The sequence below is a fragment of the Orycteropus afer genome, unplaced genomic scaffold, assembly GCF_000298275.1.
Source record: "Orycteropus afer afer isolate SDZICR_OR568_19922 unplaced genomic scaffold, OryAfe1.0 scaffold00285, whole genome shotgun sequence".
In the NCBI taxonomy this organism is placed as follows: domain Eukaryota; kingdom Metazoa; phylum Chordata; class Mammalia; order Tubulidentata; family Orycteropodidae; genus Orycteropus; species Orycteropus afer.
This window is the reverse complement of record NW_006921872.1, coordinates 255,680-282,498: the sequence shown is the minus strand read 5'-3', so window position 1 is coordinate 282,498 and position 26,819 is coordinate 255,680. Positions and strand designations below refer to the sequence as shown.

Here is a 26,819-nt window from a genome sequence, read left to right as displayed (position 1 = left end):
GGGCAATCTACTTCCATAGTGATACTGCCTTGGAAACCCAAGGAGGGGTTGCTATGAGTCGGGTCCGACTCAACAGCACATAACAACAACAACATATTCAAGATCATATTTTGGCTCTCGTGGACTTGTTTTAACTGTCTTTAACTTCAAGCTGAACTTGCATATGAGCAGTTGATGGTGCATTCCACAATCAGCTCCTGCCCTGGTTTTGGCTGAAGATATTGAGCTTTTCCATCATCTCTTACCACAAATGTAGTCAATCTGATTCCTGTGTATTCCATGGCAAAGTCCACGTGTATAGCTGCTGTTTGTGTTGTTGAAAAAAGGTATTTGCAATGAGTAAGTCATTGGTCTTGCAAAATTCTATCATGTGATTTCCAGCATCATTTCTGTCACCAAGGCCAAATTTTGCAACTACCAGTGATTCTTCTTTGTTTCCAATTTTTGCATTCCAGTCACCAGTGATAATCAACACATCCTGATTGCATGTTTGGTCAATTTCAGACTGCAGAAGCCGATAAAAATCTTCAATTTCTTCATCTTTGGCTTTGGTAGTTGGTGCATAAATTTGAATAAGTCGTATTAACTGGTCTTCCTTGTAGGCTTATGGATATTATCCTATCACTGACAGCATTGTACTTCAGGACAGATCCTTGAAACATCCTTTGTGATGATGAACACCACACCATTCCTCTTCAAATTGTCATTCCCAGCATAGTAGACTACATGGTGGTCTGATTCAAAATAGCCAAACCAGCCCATTTCACCTCACTAATGCCTAGGATATCAGTCTTTATGTACTCCATTTCAGTTTTTACCACTTCCATTTTTCCTAAATTCACGCTTTGTAATTTCATGTTCCAATTATTCATGGATGTTTGCAGCTGTTTCTCCTCAATTTGAGTCGTGCCACGTCAGCAAATGGAGGTCTTGAAAGCTTTACTTTATCCATATCATTAAGGCTGGTTCTACTCTGATGATGCAGCTCTTTTATGGTCCTATTTTGAGAGCCTCCTGACCTAAGCGGCTCATCATCTTGCACTGTATCAGACAGTGTTTCCAGGCTGTTCATAAGGTTGTGCAGTAATGTATCAGACAGTGTTTCTCTGCTATTCATAAGGTTTTCCCTGGCCAATTCTTTGAGAAGTGGATGGCCTCTTCTTTCTTCCTAGTCCGTCTCAGTCTGTAAGCTGCTGAAACCTGTGCACCATGTGCAACCTTACTGGGTTTGAGACACTGGTAGCACAGCCTCAAGCCTCACAGCAACACGCCACCACAGTAGGACAAACGGACAGACAAGTTTGTCTCCCTTAGCTGTTTAAAAACCACTCTCACTCTTACTCATCCTTAAAGGGACCAACAGTATTCTTCTGTAGTTGTGTCATGAAAGCAAGTCTCCACTTTGGCAGATTGTAAGCTCTGAAGCAGAAGCCGTCTGCCAATTCACAGGAGAACTGGGGTGCTGAGAATCATAATACAACACATCACAGTGGACACCCCAAATCAGAATATCATTATGTGTTAAACGATGTGCTAGAGGTTATAGAGGTTTTTGGGGTTGGTTGACAGCTCAATAGACAAGTCAGGGAAGGTGTCCTGGAGAAAATTATGTTAGCCTTTGAAGAATGGAGGACCTCTGCAAGTGCAGTGGTTAAGCACTCAGCTGCTAGCCAAAGGGTCATTGGTTCGAACCCTCTAGCCACTCCATGGTTAAAACTTGTGACAGTCTGTTCCTGTAAAGATCATAGCCTTAGAAACTCTATGGGGCAATTTTACTCTGTCTACAGGGTTGCTATGAGTTGGAACTGACTTGACAGCAACAGATGGTGTGGTTGAAGAATGGATAGGAGTGATATAGGCAGAAAAGAAATGAAATTATTGCAATGAATAAGTCATTGGTCTTGCAAAATTCGGAGGAGGGGAGGCTGCAAGTTGCTAATAGATGAGAGGAAGTGAAGTTCCTGATTAGACCTACTAAAAAGAAAGTTGTCATCAATGGTAGAGAATATGCCCAGCTTAGCAGGGCAAAAACTAGGTGTAGATGTCTTGAAAGCCAATGGAGAAGTTTAAATTTAATGTTGTTGTTGTTGTTGTTTGCCGTCGAGTCGGCCCCGACTCATAGCGACCCCTCCTTGGGTTTCCGAGGCAGTATCACTACGGAAGTAGGATTGCCCAACCTTCCTTCCGAGGAGTGCTGGTGGGTTTGAACCGCCAGCCTTCTGGTGAGCAGTCAAGTGAATGCAGAACTTAATTTGGTCCCAAGGTATAAAGGAAATATCCTCAATCTGGGAGTCAGGATGCCTCAGCTCTACACTAGGTCAAATCCTAGCTGGGTAACACCCAAGCCTAATGATGCTGAGACTCTGCTTACCAAACACAAAACCAAACTCACTGCCATCAAGTCAATTCTGACTCATAACAACCCGCTTTGGGTTTCCGAAGTTGTAAATCTTTACAGAAGCAGACTGCCTCATCCTTCTTCCATGGAGTGGCTGGTGGGTTTGAACTACCAACCTTTTAGTTAGCAGCCAAATGCCTTAACAACTATACCACCAGAGCTCCGTGAGACTCTGCTTACGTATCTGTAAAATAGGCAAAAATAATTTTCCCAATGTACCTCACAAGGTGGCTCAGATGCTCTGGAAACAAATCTTTTCATCTACCTTAAAAAAGAATTTAAGATTGGGGTAAAACAACTGCACTCATAAACTTCACATCCAATCAGTGTATTAGGGTCACAAGGCAGGTAAAATGGAGAGCTCACATCTTATTGAAAAAAGAAAAGGATGCATAAAGAAGGTGGCATTTCTGTTAAGCCATGAGAGAGAGGAAATATTGGCAAATGTTGTTGTTGCTGTATATAGGAACAGAAAATTAGGGAAATGCTGCTTATGCTAAATTCTATAATGAATTTTTTGGGATATGTTTATATTACAAACACATAATCTTGCCATATTTTCTGCTAGAATGTTTTAAGCTACTACTTTTGAGAGAATGGTATTTTGCAAAGAGTACATGCCTTCCAGGTGCCCTGTCCTCTGGTCCAGTTTAAGAACTGCTACCCCAAGGAATGGAAGGCAATAGAGGTAAGAGGTAGGAATATGTTCACACTCCCACCACAGGCCCTGGTTCTTCCCTGTGAGGCCGCACAGAGCATGAGTCTAACCTCCTTTCCTAATCCTAGTCTTTTAGGCATTTGAAAACTTTATAATGCTTTCCCAGAAATTTCTTTTTCACAGGCTGAACTGCCTCAGTTCTGACATGACATGATTTCAACTCCTTTCATCATTCCACATGTTCCCTCTCTTGAACGATGATATAAGCATAGAATATGTCATCATATATTCAGAAAAGGACTTCAGGTAGCATTGACCAGTAAGTACAATGTAGGGCAGACCAGGATTATCACTTCCTAGGACTTGAACTCCATACTACTATTAATGCAGCCTAACAGCACATTAGCTTTTCTGGTGGCTGTGTCATGTAGTTGACTTATGTTAAGCTTTCTCTCCACTCAACCACCACTAGCACTCTTTGAAGGTTTACCTTGACCTATCCAATCATATAATGGGCAAAGATTTGGAGTTAGAAAACCAAAAGGGAAGAAAGCATTCAGCATTTCTCAAGCTAATAGAACTTAACAAAAAATTTAAGCCTTGAGTTGCAATACTAAAGGATTCTATGGGTAAAATATTGAGTGACACAGCAAGCATCAAAGAAGATGGAAGGAATAAACAGAGTCACTGTATCAAGAAGAACTGGTCGACATTCAACCATTTCAGGAGGTAGCATATGATCAAGAACTGACGGAAGAAGTTCAAGTTGCACTGAAGGCATTGGCATAAAACAAAGTTCCAGGAATTGATGGAATACCTGCTGAGATGTTTCAACAACAGGCAATGATGCAAGTCCTCACTTGTCTATGCCAAGAAATTTGGAAGACAGCTACCTGGCCAACCAACTGGAAGAGATCCATATTTATGCCCATTCCAAAGAAAGGTGATCCAAAAGAATATGGAAATGATTGACCAATATCATTAATATCACACACAAGTAAAATTTTGCTGAAAATGATTCAAAAATGTTTGCAGCAGACATCAACAGAGAACTGCCAAAAATTAAGCCAATGCAAAAGAGGATATAGAATGAAGGATACCATTGCTGATGTCTTGGCCGAAAATAGAGAATACCAGAAAGATGTTTACCTGTATTTTATTGACTATGCAAAGGCATTTGAGTGTATGGATCACAACAAATCATGGATAACGTTGTGAAGAATAGAAATTCCAGAACACTTACTTGTACTCAAGAGGAATCTGTACATAGACCAAGAGGCAGTCATTCAAACAGTAAAAGGGGATACTGCATGGTTTAGAGTCACGAAACGTGCAAGTCAGGGTTGTATCCTTTCACCATACTTATTCAATCTGTATGCTGAGCAAATAATCTGAGAACTATATGGATTATATGAAGAAAAATGTGGCATCAGGACTGGAGGAAGAGTCATTACAACTGGTGATGTACAGATGATACGACCTTGCTTGCTAAAAGTGAAGAAGACTTGAACTACTTACTGATGAAGATCAAAGACTACAGCCTTCACTACAAATTTCACCTCAACATAATGAAAACAAAAATCCTCACAACTGGACCATTAAGCAACATCATGATAAAAGGAGAAAAGATCGAAGTTGTCAAGAATTTTATTTTACTTGGATTCACAATCAATGCCTATGGAAGTACCAGTCAAGAAATCAAATGGCATATTGTATTAGGCAAATTTGCTGCAAAAGACCATTTTAAAGTGTTAAAGAGCAAAAATGTCACTTTGAAGACTAAAGCACACCTGACCCAAGCCATGGTATTTTCAATCACCTCATATGCATGTCACTGAATTTTACATGTTGAATTTATTTAATTGGTGAATGTTTTGGTGTATATACTTTCATCACACACATACATCTTATAAAACCAAAACAACGGTGTTGAGATGGAAAGATCAGTGTTTTCTATTCATTTCCTAAGGAGCCATATGATAAGACTCTAGCCCCTCAGTGAACAGATTGCTGAGTTGGCTAACAAGGGTTTCCCTTTCCTATTATTATCTGCCCAGGAGAACTATGCTGATTCAGGATTGTCAGGATGGTAAGCACAGCAGTAGAACTGATATTCCCCTACTAAAGCCCATGGTAGACATGGAAAATCAATCATGTCACTTTCTCACAAAACGAGGATTCTGCCTCGGAATCCATCTTAACACAAATGCTCCAGCCAGCAAAAAGGATGAAACCTATTCATTTTCAATGCTTTATGTGGCCCATGGAGTAAAGGATATCAAATGATTATGTAGGAGTGTCTCTTGAGCTGTTGTGTCCAGAGGGGACATTTAATAGTCCTAAGGTTGGGCAATCCTACTTCTGTAGTGATACTGCCTCGGAAACCCAAGGAGGGGTCGCTATGAGTCGGGGCCGACTCAACGGCACATAACAACAACAACAACATAGAGAGAAAGTAAGTTAGCCCTGGTGGCACAGTGGTTAAAGTGCTCAGTTGTGAACCATAAGGTCAGCCATTCAAACCCACCAGCTGCTCCACAGAAGGAGGATGTGGCAGTCTGCTTCAGTAGATTTACAGCCTTGGAAACTCTTTGTGGCAGTTCTACTCTGTCCTATAGGGTCACCATGAGTCAGAATTGATGCCACGGCAGTGGGTTTTTTTTCCTTTTTTTTTTTTTCATAGAGAAAGTACAAAGGAGTCCTAGTGGCAAAGTAGTTAAGTGCTTGGTTGCTAACTGAAAGGTCAGCAGTTTGAACCCACCAGCCACTCTGTGGAGAAAGATGTGGCAGTCTGCTTCAGTAAAAATTTACAACCTTGGAAACCCTATGCAGCAGGGTTTTGTCCTATCAGGTTACTATTAGCTGGAATTGAGTCAATGGCAATGGATTTTTTGTTTGTTTGTTTTTTAGAGAAACTCCTGAAGCATCCCCTAATCAGGGAATCAGTTTTCAGCTTACATCCCAACAGAGAGAGGATTCTTCCTAACAAAAGATTTGGACTACAACCTTAATCCTTCCTGCTTGGCGGAACATAAAAAGGGCAGAGCACAGCCCATAGGTTAAAAAAAAAAAAAAGGGTGGTGGGGACAGACAGAATTAAGTATTGGTCAGCCACACCAGGATTAAAAGTTAAGCACCAAATGGGTGAGTTGTATGATATGTGAATTATATCTCAATAAAGCTTTTCCCCCCAAAAAAAGCAAAGCACTTGGTAAACCAGCATTTGGTAGAGAGGCTTGAAGGAAAGCAAAACCTCCTTAGCAATGCAATGAGAAAAACTGGACACTTAGTATTTGCTTCTGCACCTGACCAAAATTCACAAAGAACTTTCTGCCAAAGACAAGTTCAGGCCCTGAAATAAAGAGGCAACATCCCATTAGAGGTTACTGTGGGCAAAATGGTTTAGGTTATAAGAGGCTCAAAAGAACTGGGAGGAATATAAATCTAGACAAGGACAGAATAGAGATTAATTTTAAGTCAGAGTTTACCAAAGGGTATTCCCTGAAATGCATTGCTTCTATAAGAAATTTACAGAAGTAACATAAAAAAGGATTTCATAGTTAAATAAAATTGAGAAACACTGGGTTAAACAAAGTTGAAGATGTTTATTTACCACAGGACTTCTGGGAGTCTTTAAAATATTACTGGATGTTGTGACAGCAAAGAGTATGTTTTTCAAAGAAATTTGTCTATGAAATATTTTTCCCCCATACAGTATCACAAGGGACCAATATTCCTAAGAATATACAATAAGAAATGCTAGTCTAAGCCATACTTGGCTAAGGGCTTCACCAATTCCTTCATAAGGCTAAAACTGGAAATTAATATGGGAACTCCATTATAAATCATTTATACCTTATATATAATTATGTTTAAGTTAACTACATAATAAAATGTATATGGTTCTCAATCCACAGTTTGACTTTAGCTAATTCAATAAATCTTAGTTAAAGTACTCCTTCAGGTATTGTTCTACACAGATAGGATGAATTCCAACTCTAACAGCCAAGAATCTAGTGACAAAAGCAAGCAAAACCAGGCCAGGAGCTATAGTAGCTGAGCTGGCTTCTGCTTGGGTATGGCCTCCTGTCATATTTTTCAGGGCTAGAACAGTCATTTGGAGAGTACCCTTCATGGTCATTAGTCCCCTCTTACTTGTTCACACAGCATACATCATCATCATCATCATCATCATCATCATCGAAACTTAAAAAACTGACTTCAAAAATCATAACCAACTGATCCTTCGTGTGACATCTCTTTATACCAATAATAAATGTAAGTACATGTGTACTTGAACGGGCATCCTACAAACATAAAGCCTGGGAAGAAACTCTTGTAGGCTCCAATGTCCACCCCTCCCCTAAGGCCAAACCCTCTTGGCCTCCTTCCTAGAAGACTTTAGCCTTTCTCTGCAGCCCAGGGTTCACTCTGCTGCCCCATAGTGAGGCTGTTGGGTCATGTGCCAATTTCCAAACTTCAGACAGAACCAGATCCAGAGCTGGTCCCAGCTCTGCCTCTTTCCTTCCTTCCTTTCTCCTGCCCAGATGGTCAGATTCTGACCAGTCTCGGTCTGAAACAATGACTTGAGAGCTTGCTGAGCCACACCTCCTGCTTCCTTCAACTAGCACCTCTGGGAATGTGCACTTAGCATGATCCTCCCCTCCACACCCACTCTGGGCCTCCCTGCACCAGTTTTCCCAAGGTTTGCTGGAAGGCATATAGCACATACCCAAGAAGCAAATTTCTCATACCTCCTTTTCAGACACAGGCTCCATCTGCCCTTATGAGTAGGGAATAGGGACCCTGAAGATATTCAAACTGGAGTAAAGAAGCCTCTGTTTTCCATTTCCAGCCACTCTGGGCTATGGGCAGTTGAGGGGGCAAGCCTCCAGGGGGCTGAGAATGACTCAGCCTGAACTCCAGCTACCACAGAAGTACCTACCTGCAGAGACCATACGTGGAGCCCCTAAGAAGCCAAGTCACCTCCGAGTAATCTCACTCCAGAAGCCTCCTTTGTCTGGAAAAAGCAGCCTGGACACTGCTTCTACCTCAAGCACAGCTTTTCAGGCTGGTCTCGGAGAAGGGAATTACATGTCCTTTTTCATTCTGACTCTTCCAGATGATACAATAATACACACATCTCTTCTTTAAAGAAATCAGTGAAGGGACCCAGCTCAGGCAGTCAGAAATAAAACCACAGATTTGACCAGAATGACGGTAAAAGGCCAGGCCAAAAACTGCAACATAAAATATTCTCTCAGCCAACAAAGGATTTTATTTTTCCTTCGTCAAAGTGCTACTGGGAAAAACAAAAAAACACCGTGGCTCTTTGCTGCCACCATTTCTCTTGCATTTATCAAAACAGGTTTCAGGAGGAAAATGTGAGCAGGTGATCACATTTCTTGGGAGTCCTTTTGAGCTACAGCTAGTACCTCTCTGCCCTTTGGTTTTCTTCAGGATTCCTGGGTCCCTCATCACCCCAAGAATTTACCTTCCAGCAACAGAGCAAAAGGAAAACAGCAGCCTTCTCCTTATAAACAGTCCCTGAGGCCAAGAAGTATACAGTCCCCCAAATTTCCTAAGGTGGTACTAACGGTCCCACCCTCCATCCAGGTGTCCATACCAGAAAGCAAGGAGTCATCCTTCACTCCCTACCTCTCCACCTCACCTTCAAACAGGCCCCACATCCTGCCTCATTATACCACTTTATTAGTATCTGTATATCCATCCCCTCCTCGCTCTCTGCTTCTGCTTTAATAGAGACCTTTATCATCTCTTGTCTGCACCCACCTCTGTATTAATTTCCCAACCTCCAATCTCACCTTATCCAACCTCTCTCCCACATTGGAGTGATATTCCTAAACTCAAATTTGATCATGTTATTCTTCTAATTATAATCCTTCATTCATTCCAAATGCATCCTTTTCTTTCTTCCTCCATACTCTATGCCTGGAACACTTGCCCTTATCCTACCTTGTTGGTCTTCCAATTTCTTCCTCTTCCAAGAGCCAGTTCAGTCACATCTCTTCTGTGAAGCCTCCCTGACTATTTGATGAGAGGCTTTCCTTTTTTTCTTTGGCACCACAGGATCTGGTTTTTACTTCTCTTATAGGGCTCGTGACCTTGTAGTGCCTCACTCTGTTCTGGACTGTGTGAATCCCTGGAGCAAGATTCTGTGTTATTGAGTCCAGCACAGGATCCAGCAGAGAGTAATTTCTTACTGTTTACTGAATTAGGAGATGAGTAATGAGGGGTTGGAGGCCTTAGCAAACCTGATCCTCAGTTTGCAATACAGGAAGGGAGATAAGGGTGTGTCTTTTCCCAGGAGCATGAAAAATACTGCTGGGTCATGAGCCACAAAGAACCATTAGGAGAATCCATCTTTAAATGTAAAAGTCATCTGACTACAAAGAGGCAACTTAAGGTGCCAAGACCACAGAATACATTTTGCTCAGTCTTCCATAGTGGTTACTTGCTATATCTTCACAATGTTTTCTCTGCCACATGGAGGAGCTGCTGTGGCCCACTTACTGAATTAATTTCCTGATCATCCCCATCCCTAAGGGTCAGGAGTAGTAAGAATCTGAAACTCCTTTCCAAGCTCATGAACCTTGGCAATTCCTCCTTTCCAAGAGTCCTTGCCTTCTCCCAATGGAAGTGTCAGTCTTTATTGGCAACACCCTTCATCACTGATCTCCACTCTTTCCTGATATGTATCTAAAAATCTTCCTGTAGCCATTTGGGTCCATCCTTCTCCTATCTACCCACTGGAGAGATCTCACTTGTCTCTGTGTCCTCAAAGTGCCTGGAACTAAGTAGATACACAGCAACTGCTCATGAACTAACCAAATGAGAGTTAACAGATAACTTGAGTTTCGGTAAGCCCAGACTTGCATTTTTAGGCATGCAGAGACTCCGCCAGGTGCCAGGTGCCATTCTTTAAGTTTCTTTGGTCTCTGAGAGCACAGGAGGCAGGGTTTTGCCTGAGACAATTAAGTACTTAACAGCTCCATTTGTTTTTCTTGTAACAAATCTCTTCCTTTCCAATTGCAGCTGAAAGAGAAGACACAGGCTGTGCAGCTGCACCAACCAGTTTAGCCGACACGCAATACAGACACTACAACAGACCACACTCAACCAAATTGCTTAACACAGAATGTTGGACAGCTGAGAGCTTCCCTAGATCATGAGGTGTATGGCTTGCAAAAGCTGACAAAGTTTGCGGATCCCTGTCAGTTTCTTTGAGAGAATCTCTGCTTAGAAACACTCAGAATTGTCTGGGAGATAGACTCAGCAGGAGTGGAGCCCAGGTAATCAGTCTCCAAGAGGAGATCTCATTCCTTTCAGGAAGAGACCCTGGGGAGCTTTCAGGGATAGGTCCAGGCCTGGTTCAGCTGCTGAGATGCAGCTAGGCCAATTAAGTCATTGGTGTGATGGGGAAAGAAAAGAGGCAACTCCCTTCAGGCAAACTCCCACTCCAGACAGGAGGCTCCATGCAGCTGTGGCAGCAGGAGCAGCAACAACAGGGCAGGGATCTCTTCCTCTTCCTCCCACTAGCTGAGAACTAATGCTTAAATTAGCAGCCTGGAAACACCCAGATCTGCTGGCTGTGCCTTCTCTCCCAACTCCTACCACTCCCCTACGCCTCCTTTTTAAGCTTGAGTTTCTCTTTTAAGTAAATAATAATAATAATAAAATAAAGATGTTTTCCCCCTGGAGTTCATCTTTCCAAGTAAGGAATGGCTTGTGGATGCTTCCCACCACCATGGGTGGAGGGATGGCTATTTCATGATGGAGCCTTATGACAGAACTCTATCCATACAGCTTGGTCCAAAAAAGGGCAATGATACTGACACCAGCATTGTACTGTTTCCTTTACGGCTTAAAGAGGCAGCCCCTACCTTGTGTTCAAGGGGACTCACGCTGAGGGCGTGAGCAAAAGAAATAAACTTCCCCTGATATGTAAGCCACATCTGCATCTGTGTTGCTAACCATTGTGTCCCCAACACCTTGTGTAGTATATGGAACAGAGCAGATGCTCAATAAATATTTGGTGAATCTATTTGATGAATCAGTGGTATCAGGTCCCCATAATATCCTTTGGAGGGAAAATAGGGGAGCTGTTGTTTAAAGAGATAGTTTGTCTTCATGTCATAAACAGAAAAACTGAAAAGAACTGGAAAAAGGAGAGCCTTTCTAGAGGTATCAACAAAATAAATAACAGCCAAAATGAAATCAATCACAGCTGACCCTGAGCCCAGGGCCCCCAGTTTCTATGCTCGACCAAAATATCCCTAAAGATACACCATGCGATCCTCAGCCTATAGACTATGAAACCAGAAGAAATAGATGGTGCCTGACTACCACTGTCAACCACTTGGACGGGAATCTATGTAGGAGATCCTGGATAGAGAGGGAGATGTGGAACAAAACTCAAAATCATTTGGGGAAAAAAAAAAGTGGGGGAGACCAGGTTTGCTGGTCTGCTAGAGCCTGGTGGAACCACTGAGACTATGGCCCCTAGCTACCCTTCAGGTCTGGAATTAAACCCACACCTGTGGCTTCCAGCCAAACAAAAGATAGGCATATGAGTTGAACATTTACCTGAGGTAGATACACTCCTTGGAGAGAACAATCATGCTGTTTATGCACAGGAAGACAGCTCAGGGGGCAGGAGTGCATGGAGGGATGGACACAGGGAAGAGGTAACTATCAGGAAGAAGTGGGAGGGCAGCTGTTGCATTGGGGTAAATTGTAGTTAATGTCATGAGACAAAATGTATGTGAACTGCTGTATGGAAAGTGAATTTGCTCTGTAAACTTTCACCCAAATCACAATTTAAAAATGGAAAAAAAAAAAAAAAAATCACTTAAGAGCCACTTTGCCCCTCTCTTAGACCTTTTACCTCTGTGACATGACATCTTGATCCCTCATGCTCCAAAATGAAGGGTGTGAGAAATAGGATGCATCAAGCTTAGGCTCCTGAGGAAACTTCATACGAAATGCTGCTGTTCTCAACGATACAAAAGGCACTTAAGGAGAAGTTTTGGATTGCCTGTAGACTTCAGCCTGGAGACAGGGTTCAAAAGGCAGATATCTGCAAGGCAATGTCTATGGCCCCCAAATGGGGAATGACTACATTGCCATTCCCTTAAGATTCTCACTCAACCTAACAAAGTATCCTCTTGCAGAGGAGGGCTCCTTTAGCCTTTAAGAAAAGAATCGAGGTAGCAGCCACAGTTTTTCTGGTAAATGTTTCCTTGCTCATAAGCATTTCTGCTACTCTAGGGCCACATAGACCAGAAGCACAAACCTAAGGAGTCCTCTGGGGTCACTACCCACCATACCACCATTTAGGACTTCAAGCAATAACATGTTCTCTCACAACTTAGTGAACCCATTCCTACCGACCCCTCTTCCCCAAGGCAACTGTTGCCTCCCACCTCAGGAACTCCAGATGGGAGAAAAGGACCAATTCATTGCTTCCTTTTGATTCACTTGGTTCTCATCCTCCATCTACTCTCTCTTTTGGTTATTGATTAGATGCTCAGAACTGGAAGAACAATCTAGTTCCAGAAGCCAGGGTGGACGGAAGGAGAGTCCAGAAAGGAAAGTTCTGTTAGTCCAGCCCAAGGTTCCTCTGCAAGTTCATGACACCAACTTCCCTCCAGGATTCTCTGGCTTCCAAATAATCCAATGATGGTAACAGGCTAGGAAAGAAATTCTGCATCATCTCTCTCCCCAATTTAATATTGTATACTGTTTTGGCTTCTAGAACTGTGTAAGTAATCACAGAAGAAGGGGGATAGCTATTTAACTCCTGCTTAGTGGTGGTTCATGATTCTTTACACCATCCCCCAAAAGGTGTGTCCTAGGGTGGGTCATGGGCTCTTGCTGAGGCCAATCCTGGCTGCTGGAACAGGCAGGTTACTTGCCCAGGAAGCCATAAAGCACATCTATCAGCCAGGGCCTCCAGACTCAAGGGTAGAACTTGTTCCTTACCTCCTAGCCTAATACAGGGACCATCGGCCACCCCACACCACACAGTGAGGAGGAGGCTCAGGGAGCCCTAGAGCATCAGGACTTGGTGAACTCTGCAAGATCCAAGCAGAGATCAGAGAATAAAGGCATCTGCACTTTCAGGTTCCTGGCCTGCCCCAGCCTTCTTCCAGCTTCTCCTGGGGCACCAGAGGGAAAAAAAAAAAAAAACAAACTCACTACCATTGAGTCGGATCCGACTCATAGCGACCCCTCCTTGGGTTTCCGAGGCAGTATCACTACGGAAGTAGACTGCCCAATCTTCCGACCGTCATGGGAAGGAGATGGAAATGCGAACAGAGCTGGGATGCTCCCTCCCTTCTCCCTTTCTCTATACTAGCTGACTAGACCTTCGCGCTCCCGCGCCAGCGCCCTGCGGACCAGCCAGCCAGGTAGCCCCCCGGGCGGTGGCCAGCGAATACGGTCTCCCCTAGGCCTGGCCTCAGTGCGCCCGCGTCGCCCTCCCCCTCAATCCCCTCCGCGCCAGCAGCGATGACATCATTCCTCCCAGACGCCGGGACATCGGACAGGCGGCAGAATCGGCTCCCAGCAAGGACTTCAAGCACGTAGGCCTAGGAGGCTTGGGGGTCTTTGGAACCGGTGGGCACAGGCAATTCCAGCCCGGCCCCGCCCCCACCCGGTTAGTGCCAGAGCGCTCTCCTCCGCGCCCTTGTTTCTCAATCTCGCCGCGGCGTACTCTCCTCGCTGGCTCCGGGACCCCATTCCAAACTGCCTGGGCCCTCCTCCGGAAAGGAACAGAATTCCCACTAACCTGGCCCTAGCCCCGCGTTTCTATCCACATCCATTGAACTGGCGGGCAGGTCCCTTGTCCTCTACACGACGATTCCCAGTTCCTCTTAGCTTCGCGGGGCCCCCGGTCCCCTCCTCTACCCCAAGCGTCACAGGCCTCTGGGACTAAACGCCTACCCACCACCTTCTCCCCATTACAGCACCCCGGGCTTGCTGCCGGCGGTGTCCCATCACAGTTTCTTTGCCATCCCTCGCTAAGGGCCTCCACCAAAGGAGTGCACCATTGTGCTTCTCTCTGTTCCATTTGACGGCGCTCTCCGAGGTTCCTTCGGCCTGCCTCCGCCGACAGTGCCCATCGCCTTTGCAGGCCCCTTAGCTCTCACCCCGCGTATTCTCCCACAGTATTCTTGGCCTACACGTCCCCTCGATGCTGCATTTTCACACCTCTCTTTGCCCCATCGGATGGCGCCCCCTCTGCTCGGCTCCCACGGCCTGATTCCCTCCTCGCCCTCCGCGGCGCCTCCTCCCGGCCCTGGCCAGCCCGCCGCCCGCCCCCTCACCAGCGGCTGCATCTCCGAGTGCGCGGTGGGCACCTGGAACCGGTCGATTTCCTCCATCATGGTGCCGGCAGGCGTGTGGACCGGGGGCCCGGGCGCTGCCGGGGACGCCGACTGGACCGCGCGGGGCGGCGGCCCCAGGAGCCCGGCGAGTGATGCAGACTAGGCCGCCCGCGATTCGTCCGGCGGGCAGGAGGCCCGGCGGATGGGCGGGAGACGAAAGGTTCGCAGGCGGGCTGAGGCCGGCGTGGCTCCGTGGGCTTGCCTAGAGCTACAGCGGCTGTGGCCAGGTCGAGCCGCAGGTTTTGCCTCGCCTCCTCCTCCGCCGCCGCCTCCTGTCAGCAGCTCAGCCACTGCGGTGACTCTGCAACTCCACTTCCGGGTCCGGGACACCGCCCGGGTCCTGAATTATTCATGAGGAGGCGGGGTCTGTGGGGCTCCCAACCCCGCCCACATTCCGGAGTTCCGAGAGCTCACCGCATTATTCCCGAGGGGTCCGAGCATAGTGGAGCGGGAGGATCCGCGCGCGCTCAGCCCCGCCTCCTCCCCGGGCCGGAAGGGGGTGCCAGAAGCGCCTGCGCTTTGACTGCCAGTCGGTTGCTGGGTAACCGCGTCTGGGAGGAGCCGATTCTGTCCTCCAGGGGCGCGGGGAACGACAACGACGGATGTCCCTAAAGGACCCCTACGACTAGGAATTAGAGTGAGAGTCCGGATTTCCTGTACACTGTCAAGGAGACGAGCAAACTTCTTGTCCTCAAGCAAGGGGGCGTTTTGTAGGTGCTCCAGTGGTTGAGGTACTTCCTGCTTCTACGAAGATGCCCCCTAAACAGCTTCGTAGGCAGGTAACGTACACCCGGCGGGCCACTCCTCTCCGGATGACCTTCTTGGGCCCTTCTTAGATTTTTGCCGTCATTGGGGGTCTCTTATTCCCATATCGCTATGCCCAAGTTTTATGTCGAGTTGTGTTTTCAGTCTCGTGTGCTGTGCTTAGGCCTACTGAGTTTACATACAATTTTTTTAAAAAGTCAACATTTTTGAGGTCTGATTGAAATACAATAAAATGGATCGCTTTAGTTTTTTACATGTTGACAAGTTTGGACAAATTTTATACTTCTGTAACCACCACCACACTCAAGCTATGTTGTTGTTGTTGTTGTTATGTGCCATCGAGTCAGACCTGACTCATAGCGACCCCTCCTTGGGTTTCTGAGGCAGTATCACTACGGAAGTAGATTGCCTCATCTTCCTTCCAAGGAGTGGCTGGTGGGTTTGAACCGCCAGCCTTCTGGTTAGCAGTCAAGTGCCTTAGGCACTATGCTACCAGAGCTCCCACTCAAGCTATAGGACACTTAAATTACCTTGGGAAGTTCTCTGGTGCTTTATGCCAGTCAGCTAGCTCCCTTACCCTCCACCCTCCAGCTCCAGGTAACCACTAATCTTTCTGTTGCAACAGGTTAGATTTGCCATTTCTAGCACTTGAAGTTTAAACAATCTTGGGGATTTATTTTCCCCACCCAATAAAAGAGACATTAGAGAAGTATTAGGAGAGACATTAGAGATATTTGCCCTGAGAGTAGAGAGAGGTGACAGCTGACAGGAAGCAGAGAAACTTGGCATAACTGGCCCTGCATTGCCTCCTTGAGGGAGAGCTTGTTCAGATAGGGTATCAATATTGACGTGCAGAGTGGAGAAAAGGCTGAGTTGTCCTAGATTGTGTTCATTATGCTCTTATTTCAGTGAATTTGGGTCAATGCTAAGTTGGGCGGAGGATAACCTAGAGGTGTTTGAGAAGTTGTCCCTGTCTTCTGGGAGCTCAAAGAGGGAGACAGACTACAGGCACACAAAGATAAAGGAAAATGGGATTACTGGATCTGAGAGGGACAGAGGCATGTAGGTTTGAGCAGAAAGGCTTCAGGGAGGAAATAGGTAGGAGTTCGATGCCTGCAATGGAGAGGAAGGTCAAGATTGGGTTTGTCAGGGGACAGGAATTTAAACTTCAGTGGTTGATGTCACTCCACTGATCAGGCCTTTCAGTGGCTTTCTCTTGCTCTCAGGATAAAGTCCCCAGTGTCCAAGTTGTTTGTTACGGCCTACAAGTTCCTGCATGGACTAGCCTTTGCTATCTACCCTACTTCAGTTCTCTTCATTGCTCGTGGAAGTTCACTACCACAGCACACTGAATTGCCCTCACTTCCTAGAAAGTGATACCTATACTCTTTCTTCTGGGCCTTTAAAACTGCTGTTTCCTCTGCCTGCCTGGTATATTCTTTTCTATCTGCTACCACCTGCTGTGTCTCCCCTCCCCCATCTCTCCTTCATCTCTTAGTTGTACTTCTAGTCTCAGCTTGGCTATCATATTCTCCTACAAGGGATTAAGTGCCCTTTCTGGAGGCAAAATGGGTGATGTCCCCACTAGACTACAAATTCTGTGATAGTAAGTATCATATCTCTCTCTTTCATTGTTGAGTTCCTTGTACCTATCAATGCCTGGTATATTAAATTCTCAGAAAATGAATATGAATCCTGAATGCCCTTAGCTCTTTGTGGTAGTTATGTTTGTGTGTCAACTTGGCTGGGCCTGGTTGAGTGGCTGGGCAGCTGGTGGTAGTTTTTCCCCATGATGAGACGAGCAGTCAACTCCATGGTAGGATCTACCACAAGCAGCTGAGTAGCTGCTTTGGGTAGGTGGTCTGCTTCCCGTATATAAGAAGCAGCTTTGGGAATGGTTTTGAGCTTATGGCATGTTTGGACCCCTCATGTAGCTGTGTCCTTGTTCAGCAGCCTGCCATGCTCTGCCGACCTTGGGACTTACAGTGAACTTGAATTAATGGCCTGCTGTGTGGTTTGGTGACATTGGGACTGTGCCTTTTTACTTGTCAACCTTGGGCTTCTCAGCCTCAGCAGCCAGCAGCTGTCTGAGTGAAGAAAAGTCTCTAGCTTCAGTGGCCTGGGAGCTGGAGGCAGAGCTGAAGCCCAAAGCTTGAAGGGCTTTCACCCAGCCCCTAGAGCCTGGCACTTTGAACTTGGACTTAAAGCCTCCAAACTGTAAGAGAATAAACTCCTGTTTGTGAAGGCCATCCTGTTTGTGGTATGTTTTTGTCAGAGTGGTACTAGGTAACCAGAACACTCTTCTTTGGAAATTTGATCTTGATACGTTTGAAAGATAGGAAGGGGAAAGCCCGGGATGGGAAGACTAGTGACAGGGAAATGTCAATGTATAAACATGTTCTCTGGATTCATGTTTATGTATGCATTTACTGTAGGCCTAGGAATGATTCAAGTTTGAACCACAGTGTACCTTTTTCTTGAGAGCTAGGTATTAGAAATTAAGAGATCAAAAATACTGATGATGCAAATATTCATTTTCATTAAACAGTTATGTGTTGAGCACCTACTATGTGCCACGTACTGTTCAAAGTATTGGTGATTTAGCAACAAGACCAACAAAAATCACTGCTTTCATGGAGCTTACCTTTCACTTGGAGGTAAATTGTCAACAAATAAATAAAATACAGAATAATAGATGGTGATAGGTGCCCAGAGAAAAATAAAGCAGGGGAAGGAACTAGGAAGTAGAGTGAGAAAGTATGTTATTATTTAAATAGGGTGGTGATAGAGGTGACATTAGAACAAAGACCTGAAGGAAATGAAAGAGACAGCTATGTGCTGTCTGAGGGAAAATGGATTCCTGACAGAGGACATAGCAAGTGAAGTCCCTGAGGTGAGAGCCTACTATACATTAGCTGGATCAGAAAGGAAGGGAGAGGGGAACTGTAGGAGGTAAGCCTAGAACAGTGCATCTGCCTATCTCATAAAAAAAAACCAAACCCACTGCCATGGAGTTGATTCCAATCCATAGTGACCCCATTGGGTTTCTGAGGTGGTAAATCTTTATGGAAGTAGACTGCCTAGTCTTGCTTCCATGGAGTGGCTGGTTACAGCCAGATGCCTTAGGCACTATGCCACCAGAGCTCCTTCCCCTATCCCATAGAGTTAATCAAATCCAACCAACCAACCCAGTGCTGTGGAATCTATATAGCAACCCTGTAAGACGGAGTGGAACTGCACCATAGGGTTTCCTAGGCTGTAAATCTTTAGAGAAGCAAACTGCCACATCTTTTTCCTATGGAGCATCTGGTGAGTTTGAACCACCAACTTTTAGTTTGCAGCTGAGCACTTAATTACTGTGCCACTAGGGCTCCTGGTTAATCAAGTAACCCATGGTAAATTAAATTGATCATGATGGAGCTCTGTTAATCATAATTTGTCATTAAAATGCATGAATGTCAGGCATCATAAACCATGACCAGCTCAAAACATCACTGGTAATGCCTCAATAACAAAATGTCCTTCCCAAAAATTGAGAGAATTCCAACTGGCTATGTGTGTACATGTGCAGGAAAGCTTTGCAACATTGCCAAACATTGCCTGGCAGCCAGATCTCTGAGTACAGAACTGAATTAGAGTCTTCTATGAACTCCAGTTAAAGGCTAATTTTAGATTATGACTAACAAGTTTTAGTACCCCTTTATAACTCAGTTGGTTACCGTAAAAAAAAAAAAAAAAAAAAAGCCTGGAATTTTTTCATTCTCCTGTAGGAGCCAAAGAAAAGACTTACATTTCTGGATCATTTTATGGTTTCTCAAGAGGCCCCCTCTAGGACAATACTTTGAGAAATATTGATCTAAATGAAGGGTGACTAGGGTAGGTAGGAGTGAGTGGGTAGGATTGGGTCCAAGGCCAAAAGAGACTCTTGGATGACTCAGAAATTTTGAGTCTAGTGACTGTGCCTGGGATCCATAGAAGAAAGGACAGGAAGAGGTGAGCAGAATCTAGGTGAAGTTGATATGTTTCTGGATGCCCAAAGTAAGATATCCTCACTTTTGTGACCTTTCCCTCAGTGTCATCCTTATACTTTATCTTCCTCAAGACCTAGTTAGGACCCTTCACCCCTTTACCTTCTAAATATGTCTTGAATCAAACCACTTTTCTTCATACACTGCCACCTCACTGATTCAGTCATTCTCTCACTCAGAGTGCTGTAATAGCTTTGTAACTGGTCTTCCTCTCACCCACTCATGGTGGAATCTACTGTGAACAGCTGAGTAGCTGCCTTTGGGTGTGTGGTCTGTTTCCCGTATATAATAAACAGTGGTGGGAATGGTCTCTAACTTATGGCATGCTTGAACTCTGCATGTAGCCGAGTCGTTGTTCAGCAGCCTGCCATGCTCTGCCGATCCTGGGACTTTCGATGGACTTGAATCAATGGCCTACAGTGTGGTTTGTTAACATTGAGACTGTGCCATTTTATGTATTGACCTTGGGCTTGTTAGTCTTAGCAGCCAGTAGCTGCCTGAGTGAAGAGACGCCTTTAGCTTCAGTGAGCTGGGAGCAAGAGGCAGAGCTGAAGCCCAAGGTTGAGGGGCTTTCACTCAGCCCCTGACGCCTGGCACTTTGAACTTGGACCTTAAAGCCTCCAAACTGTAAGAGAATAAACTGTTTGTCAAGCCATCCCATTTGTGGTATATTCCTGTCAGAGCAGCGCTAGGCAATCAAAACAGTCAGGGACTAAATCTTTAGATAACTCTTCAAGGGCTGTCATGACTGAAGCCTGCATGGGTCCTTAAGCCTTAACTTTATACCACTCTTCCCCCATTACTTCTGTGCTTCAGTTCTATGTGCTGTCTCCTTTTTCTTAAATACTCTTCACCCTCTCTTGCACGTGTACTTATGCCTAAGATTTCAACCCAAATATCAATCTCCACAATCCATCCCAATGCTCCCTCCCTTATTCTTTTTCTTTATTTATTTTTAATTTTTATTGTGATTTGGGTGAAAGATTACAGAGCAAATTAATTTTCCATACAACAGTTCATACACATTTTGTTTCATGACATTGACTACAATTCCCCACAGTGTAACAGCTCTCTTCCCACTTCCTCCCTATAGTTACCTCTTCTCTGTGTCTTTCTTTTGTGTATTCCTGCTACTCCTGTCTGTCCCCAGCTGTCTCCTTGTGGAAATACTGCCCTCTGTTCTCCCTTGTTTGATCATTCTAAGGAGTGTATCTTTGTAATGTAAATATTCACCCTTTCTGCCTATTCTTGCCTTGTTCTTGAAGACAAGAGTAAGTCTCCTCTATTATGTAGTCTCAGTGCTCTGTGTTCCTTTCTTTCCCAGCATGCATCACAATTTGCAATTATTCACTTATTTGATTATTGACTATCTCTCCCATTAGACCATGAGCTCCTTGAGAGCAGGACCTATGGAAATTTTTGCTCACATCTGTGCCATCACATCAGAAGTTCTTAATTAATGATTATTGAATGAATGATGGAATGTAATAGGGAAAGGAGCATAGAGTGTTATGGAAGTGTGTGGTAAGGGATTCTAACACTGACTCTGAGGAAATCAGGTAAGACTTCTGAGAGGAACACCAGCATTTAAGGTTTGGATAGAGGAAGAAGACTCCAAAATAGAGACTAAGAAGGAGTAAGCAGAGAAGTAAGAAGACAACAAGGAAGAGTATTGTCCCAGAAGCCAAAGGAAGAGTGTGTTTATAGTGAAACCATGTGGTCAGCCATGTTACATGAGAACTGAGACATTAGATTTAGAAATGGAAGTGACTGAGGACCTTGGCAAGAACAATTGTGGAGGTAAAATCCAGACTGAATTGAACTAAGAAGGTAGTGGAGACCATATGAACATGATTTTTTTCTTTTTTAAGATGAAAATAATTCTTGAGTATCATACCCCAGTAGAGAAGTTGAAGGTAAAGGAGACAGATAAAATGACTAGAGCCAAGCTTCTGAGCGGGTGGGAATGGAACAGTTGTGGACAGGAAGAACACTTTGTAAAGGAGAGACGAAAGAAGGAAGGGATGATGATAATTTAGAGGTTTAGTGACAGGAAGTTGAAACGTCTTTCCCTAGTAGTGTTATGGAATTACTTCTGGAAGTGATAACTAGAAAACAAATTTTGCCAATGGCTGTTCCATTTTGTTATGATTACAGTCATGCTGTTTTCAGAGTTATGGTCTGAGGTTTGTCATGCACAATTATCAGATTACAAAACAGCTGTGAGCGTTTGAGGGTAGGATTTGGTCTCCTCCTCCATATACTGTAGAGCTTAGCACATTGTTAGTACTCAGTATATGCTAGGTACTCAATAACGGCATAGGGCCCTTCTGCTTATCCCTGGGCTTTGCAACCTGCAAGCTGATGCTGAAGAGTAATTTTTGATTCTCTCCCTCCAGGTGTGAGCAAGCCATATGAAATTCTTTTCTGCCCATTAGGAATTTGTAAGGAGTGTTGAGTCTTCTCAAGCATTGAACACTGACAGAGTTATATGGAGAAGTAGCAAAGAACAGGCTATTGATCAAACTTTGATTTCATTGCTTTATATTTCTCAACCCTTTGTCCTATTCTTGGAGCGCTCTAGATTCTGGTTTGAATGGTGGATTTATATCCTCCACTAATCTACTTACCTCCTAGATTTGAGAATCTTGGGAGTGGGAACTAATTCAACCTTGACTTTTTTTTAGCTGCCATCCTAAGAAGTGGCACAATAATGTTGCTGTTGTTGGTGTGCCGTTGAGTCAATTCAGACTCTTGTGACTCTGTGTGACAGAATAGAAGTGCCTCATAGGGTTTCCTCGACTGTAATCTTTATGGCAGCAGATCACCAGGTCTTTTCTCCCGCAGAACCACTGGGTGGGGTTTGAAAAGCTGACCTTTTGATTAGCAGCTGAGCACATAATCAGTGTACCACCAGGGATCCTGGGCAAAACAGTAGATGCTTAATAAATACTAGATGAATGAATGATGAATGAATGAATGATGGAAAGGTATGTACTACAACACTTTAAACAAACTTTTCTTTCTGGGCTTGAAGGAGAAGCAACTCATGCCTTCTTTATCCTACCCAAAGTAGCCTAATTCTGTTAGTGATGCAGGGACTCTACCCCTGATGTTACTTATTTCCTTACCTTTATTTTAACCTGACATCCACTTTCTTCTTTACTTTTTTTTTTTTTCAGTGTGTCATCATAAGATTGTCCTGAATCTTGTTTTAGAACAAATCAGTATATAAATGGATAAAATAATTTACTAATCCCTGAACAGTCACGTGTTTCCACAGCTCTGTATCTTTGTTAATGATTCTGTTCCCTCTCCCTGAAATACCCAAGTCTTTCCTACTTCTCCTTCTCCTTATGAGCCTAACTCTAAGGCACATATATTTTAAGAGGCTCACTCAAATTGCCTCAAGTAAAGGGGGATGAGCAGGGGAAAGATGTATATATGGGGGTCTGCGGGTAGGTATTATAAATACATAGATAGCCTGGAATAGTAATTAGAAAGCTATTGGTTCTGAAATAGGTATAGGTACCAACGACTTTCTCCATATCTCTTATGGCATCTTTCTTTCTCTTGGCAACTCTGTTTTATTCCCCACTCTCATTCCCCAATTAGCCAGCTTTTCCTTGTTTTCTGCTCCCTCATAACTTAAGGGTGTGTCTATCTCATCCTGGCCTCTATCTCAAAAGCATCTCCATCAGTCTCTCCATCCAGCTACTGGTGCTCATTGTAGTCCCAGTTCAAACTCTTGGAGAGGGAATCTAATTGAACCTACGTCATCTGTTCATGCTAGGATATGTCAAGGAGGGACAAGATTCCATGCTCTCTAAGCAACCACAGCCTTTAGCAGGCAGGTTCCCTCAGAAAGAGGTATGACTCTTCCTTGCGTCCTCCAGTACAAGGTGCTTTATTCCAAAGTAACTTCTATATTATTTCTGGTAAGTCCCTTTCTCATAAATTGTGCAGGAAAGGGCCTCAGATTTCTTTCAGTTCAAAGCCTTCATTCAGTGCTGATATTTACATTACAAAAGGTTCTGTCGTTTACAAAAGACTTTACTGTGGGTTTTGTGTGTGTGTGTGTGTGTGTGTGTGTGTGTGTTTAAAGCATGTATTTCTGCAATGAATTTTAAAATACAGCCACTTTTTACATCACTTTTGAAGATCTTAGTATAGGGGACTTACACTTCTGGCCATAATAGAGCAAGTAGTATTGGATTTGCCCTCCCAGTGTAGACAACCATAAACCTGGACACAATATTTGAGGCAACTAATTTTTAGGCATTGGGCAATAGACAACACAGAACAGTGATTCCAAGGGAAGGAAAATACCCAACAAGAGTCACACATTTACATTTTATCTCTGCCTGGGGAAAATTTCTTGGTCATGGCACTGAGAGATAGGTCCAAAGGAAAATTATTTACTAATTGGAATTAGTAGACAATGACTTTAGAGCAGTTATTATAAATATATTTAAGGACTTAGAGAAAATATTGTTTTAATAGATAGACATATGGGTGATCTAAGCAGAAAAATGGTGGTGATAAAAAAAAGTACAATATTGAAAATGAAAAATTCACAGCTGAATGTGAAGATTTTCCATTGAAATTATCTAATCTGAAGAACAGCAATAAAACTGAAAAATACAAAGAGCCTTAACCACTTGTGGGAATAGATCAAGTAGTCTAACATATGCAGTTGAAATCTCAGAGGGAAAAAGAAAGAAAAAATATTTAAAGAAATAATGGTTAAAATTTTCCTAAACTTGGAGCAAGTAGTTAGACCTGTGGGCTCAGGACCATGGTCACAGGGACATCGAGCTCAATTGGCATGATAACACACTTCATAAAAAACATTGTTCCACGTCCTACTTTGGCGAGTAGCAACTGGGATCTTAAAAGCTTGCAAGCGGCCATCTAGATGCAACAATGGGTCTCTCCTCATCCAGAGCAAAGAAGAATGAAGAAAACCAAAAACACATGGAAATAATTAATCCAAGGGACTGCTACACCGTGCAATCCTCAGCCTATACAACTATGAGACCAGAAGAACTAGATGGTGCCAGGCTACCACTGTCAACCACTCGGGGAGCTATGTAGGAGATCTTGAATACAGTGGGAGAACAATGTGGAACAAAACTCAAAATCATTTAAAAAAAAAAAAAGGGGGACCAGGTTTGCTGGTCTGATAGAGCCTGGTGGAACCCTGAAACTCTGGCCCCTAGCTGCCCTTCAGGTCTGGAATTGAGCCCGCACCTGGGGCTTCCAGTTGGACAAAAGACAGACATATGAGCTGAACATTTACATTAGGTAGATATGCTCCTTGGAGAGATCAATCATGGGAGAATAGAAGGGCTGTGTAGGCACAGGGCAACAGCTTAGGAAGAAGGAGTGCATGGGAGGGAAGGACACAGGGAGCAGGTCACTGTAAGGAGGAAGTAGGAAGAGAGCTGTTGTATTGTGGGAGACTGCAGTCAATGTCATGAGACAAAGTGTATGTGAACTGCTGTATGGAAAATGAATTTGCTCTGTAAACTTTGACCCAAATCACAATAAAATTCAAAAAAAAATTTTTTTTCCCTAAACTTGGTGAGAAACAGAGAGTATTATCAGAAGCTCAGTGAGCTCCAAGCATGATAAATACAGAGAAAACCACATTTAGGCCCCTCAGAGTTCAACTACTGAAAACCAAAGATGAAGATAAAATCTTGAAAGTAGTCAGAGAAAAATGACACATTGCTTACAGGGGAACAGTAATAGAAATTATGCCTGACTTCTCATCAGAAACAATGGAGGCCAGAGACAACTGAATGACATATTTTAAACACTGAAAGAATATTACTACCAACCGAGGATTCTAGATTCAGGAAAAATATCCCTCAAAAAGGAGAATGACTAAGGACATTTTCAGATAAACTAAAGCTGAGAGAATTTGTCATTAGCAGACCTTCACTACAAGAAATAGTGAAGAGAGGACTTCCAGTAAAGTGGAGGAATAGGCAGACAAGCAACACAGACCCTCTTCAACAAAGAAAGGCAAAACCAATTGACAGAGATACACAAGATAATCCTGGAGCCCTGAGCTTTGAAAGGAACTATACAGAAAAGGATTAGGCACCAACTAGTGGAAAAACCTGAACAAAAATAGTGAGTACAGAGACGGTCGGAGCTGTGGACTGTCAGCTACTCTGACGGGACCAACAGCTTGAATATTTCTAAGTGATATCAGGACCTGAGAACTGACCAACCCTGAATTGATCAACCCTGGTCACCAAGGGCTGCAGGGATGACTGCACTGGTGGCCTACGACTGGGAAGGGAAACAGCAAGGAGGGAGACAACCTGAGCTATTGACTTGCCGCTGTCTGGAGGGTGCAGCCATTTTGATTGTTTACGCGCAGCAGCCATTTTTTATATTAAAGTGACCAAGGGCGCAGCCATTTTGAATGCTTACAAGTGGCAACCATTTGGGATTTTAAAGTGACAACATTCTCATTCAGATTCCAGAGACCTAAGAATAGGCTCTGTTTGCCAAGGTCGGCAGGGACATGGGAGAGGCTGACAACAGGAAAGGAGACAGATGGTGAGTACATAAGTGCTGTCAACTAGCGAATAGAGGAACACAGTACTCTGTTTGCATACATAACATACAAACAAAACAAAGAAAACTGAAACTGTGGGCAAGTCATTCCAACATACAATCACCAATTAAATATAAACACAAAAACATCACAATGCCTTGGAGACAACAGAGTATCACAGTCCACATAAAGAAGCAAGAAAAGCAGGAGAAACAAGGGACCAGGATACAGACCCAAAACACATCCCTGAGGAAGACACAGCATTGGAATTCCCTGATAAGGAATTCAAAAGAATTATATTTAGGTATCTTCAACAAATTGAGAGACAGATCAAGTAAAGCACAGAGAAAACCCTAGAACAATTTAGAAAGACAATACAAGAACAAAATGACAGAATAAATGAAAAATTAGAAATGATACAAAATCTACACACAAAAATCCAGAAGATTAATACTAAATTTTCAGAAATAGATAAGACATTGAATGGACAAAGGAGCAGAATTGAATCAATGGAAAACAGTGAGATTGAAGATAAATACCTGAACATTCTCTGGAAAGGGATACATCAGAAAAAAGATCAAAACAAAATGAAGAAAGCCTAAGTTCATGGGGGATACCATCAAAAGGGATAACCTACGTGTAATTGGAATTCCGGGAGCTCTGGTAGCATAGTGCCTAAGGCACTTGACTGCTAGCCAGAAAGCTGGCGGTTCAAACCTACCAGCCACTCCTCGGATGGAAGATGGGGCAATCTACTTCTGTAGTGATACTACCTAGGAAACCCAAAGAGGGGTCGCTATGAGTCGGGTCCAACTCGAGGGCACATAACAACAACAACAACAAGAATCAGAATTCCAGAACAGGAAGAGGCAAATAAAACCACAGAGAAAATTGTCAAAGATTTGTTGGAAGAGAATTTTCCTGGTATGATAAAAGATGAGAATATATCCATTCAGGAAGTCCAATGAACCCCAAACAGGAT

At 43.8% G+C, this 26,819-nt stretch overlaps 2 protein-coding genes across 2 annotated transcripts in view; one reads left to right on the top strand and one right to left on the bottom strand.

Moving 5' to 3' along the window:
• The window catches only part of FAM219A (family with sequence similarity 219 member A), a 61,070-nt gene extending 46,603 nt beyond the window's left edge, over positions 1-14,467 (bottom strand). Inside the window, exon 1 of the mRNA XM_007950659.2 lies at positions 14,408-14,467. Coding sequence (XP_007948850.1) covers positions 14,408-14,467 — 60 coding nt within the window. The remainder of the gene's footprint in view (positions 1-14,407) is intronic.
• A 752-nt stretch (positions 14,468-15,219) lies between these two features.
• DNAI1 (dynein axonemal intermediate chain 1) overlaps positions 15,220-26,819 on the top strand; it is a 64,810-nt gene continuing 53,210 nt past the window's right edge. Inside the window, exon 1 of the mRNA XM_007950658.2 lies at positions 15,220-15,246. Within this exon, the coding sequence (XP_007948849.1) occupies positions 15,220-15,246 (27 nt within the window). The remainder of the gene's footprint in view (positions 15,247-26,819) is intronic.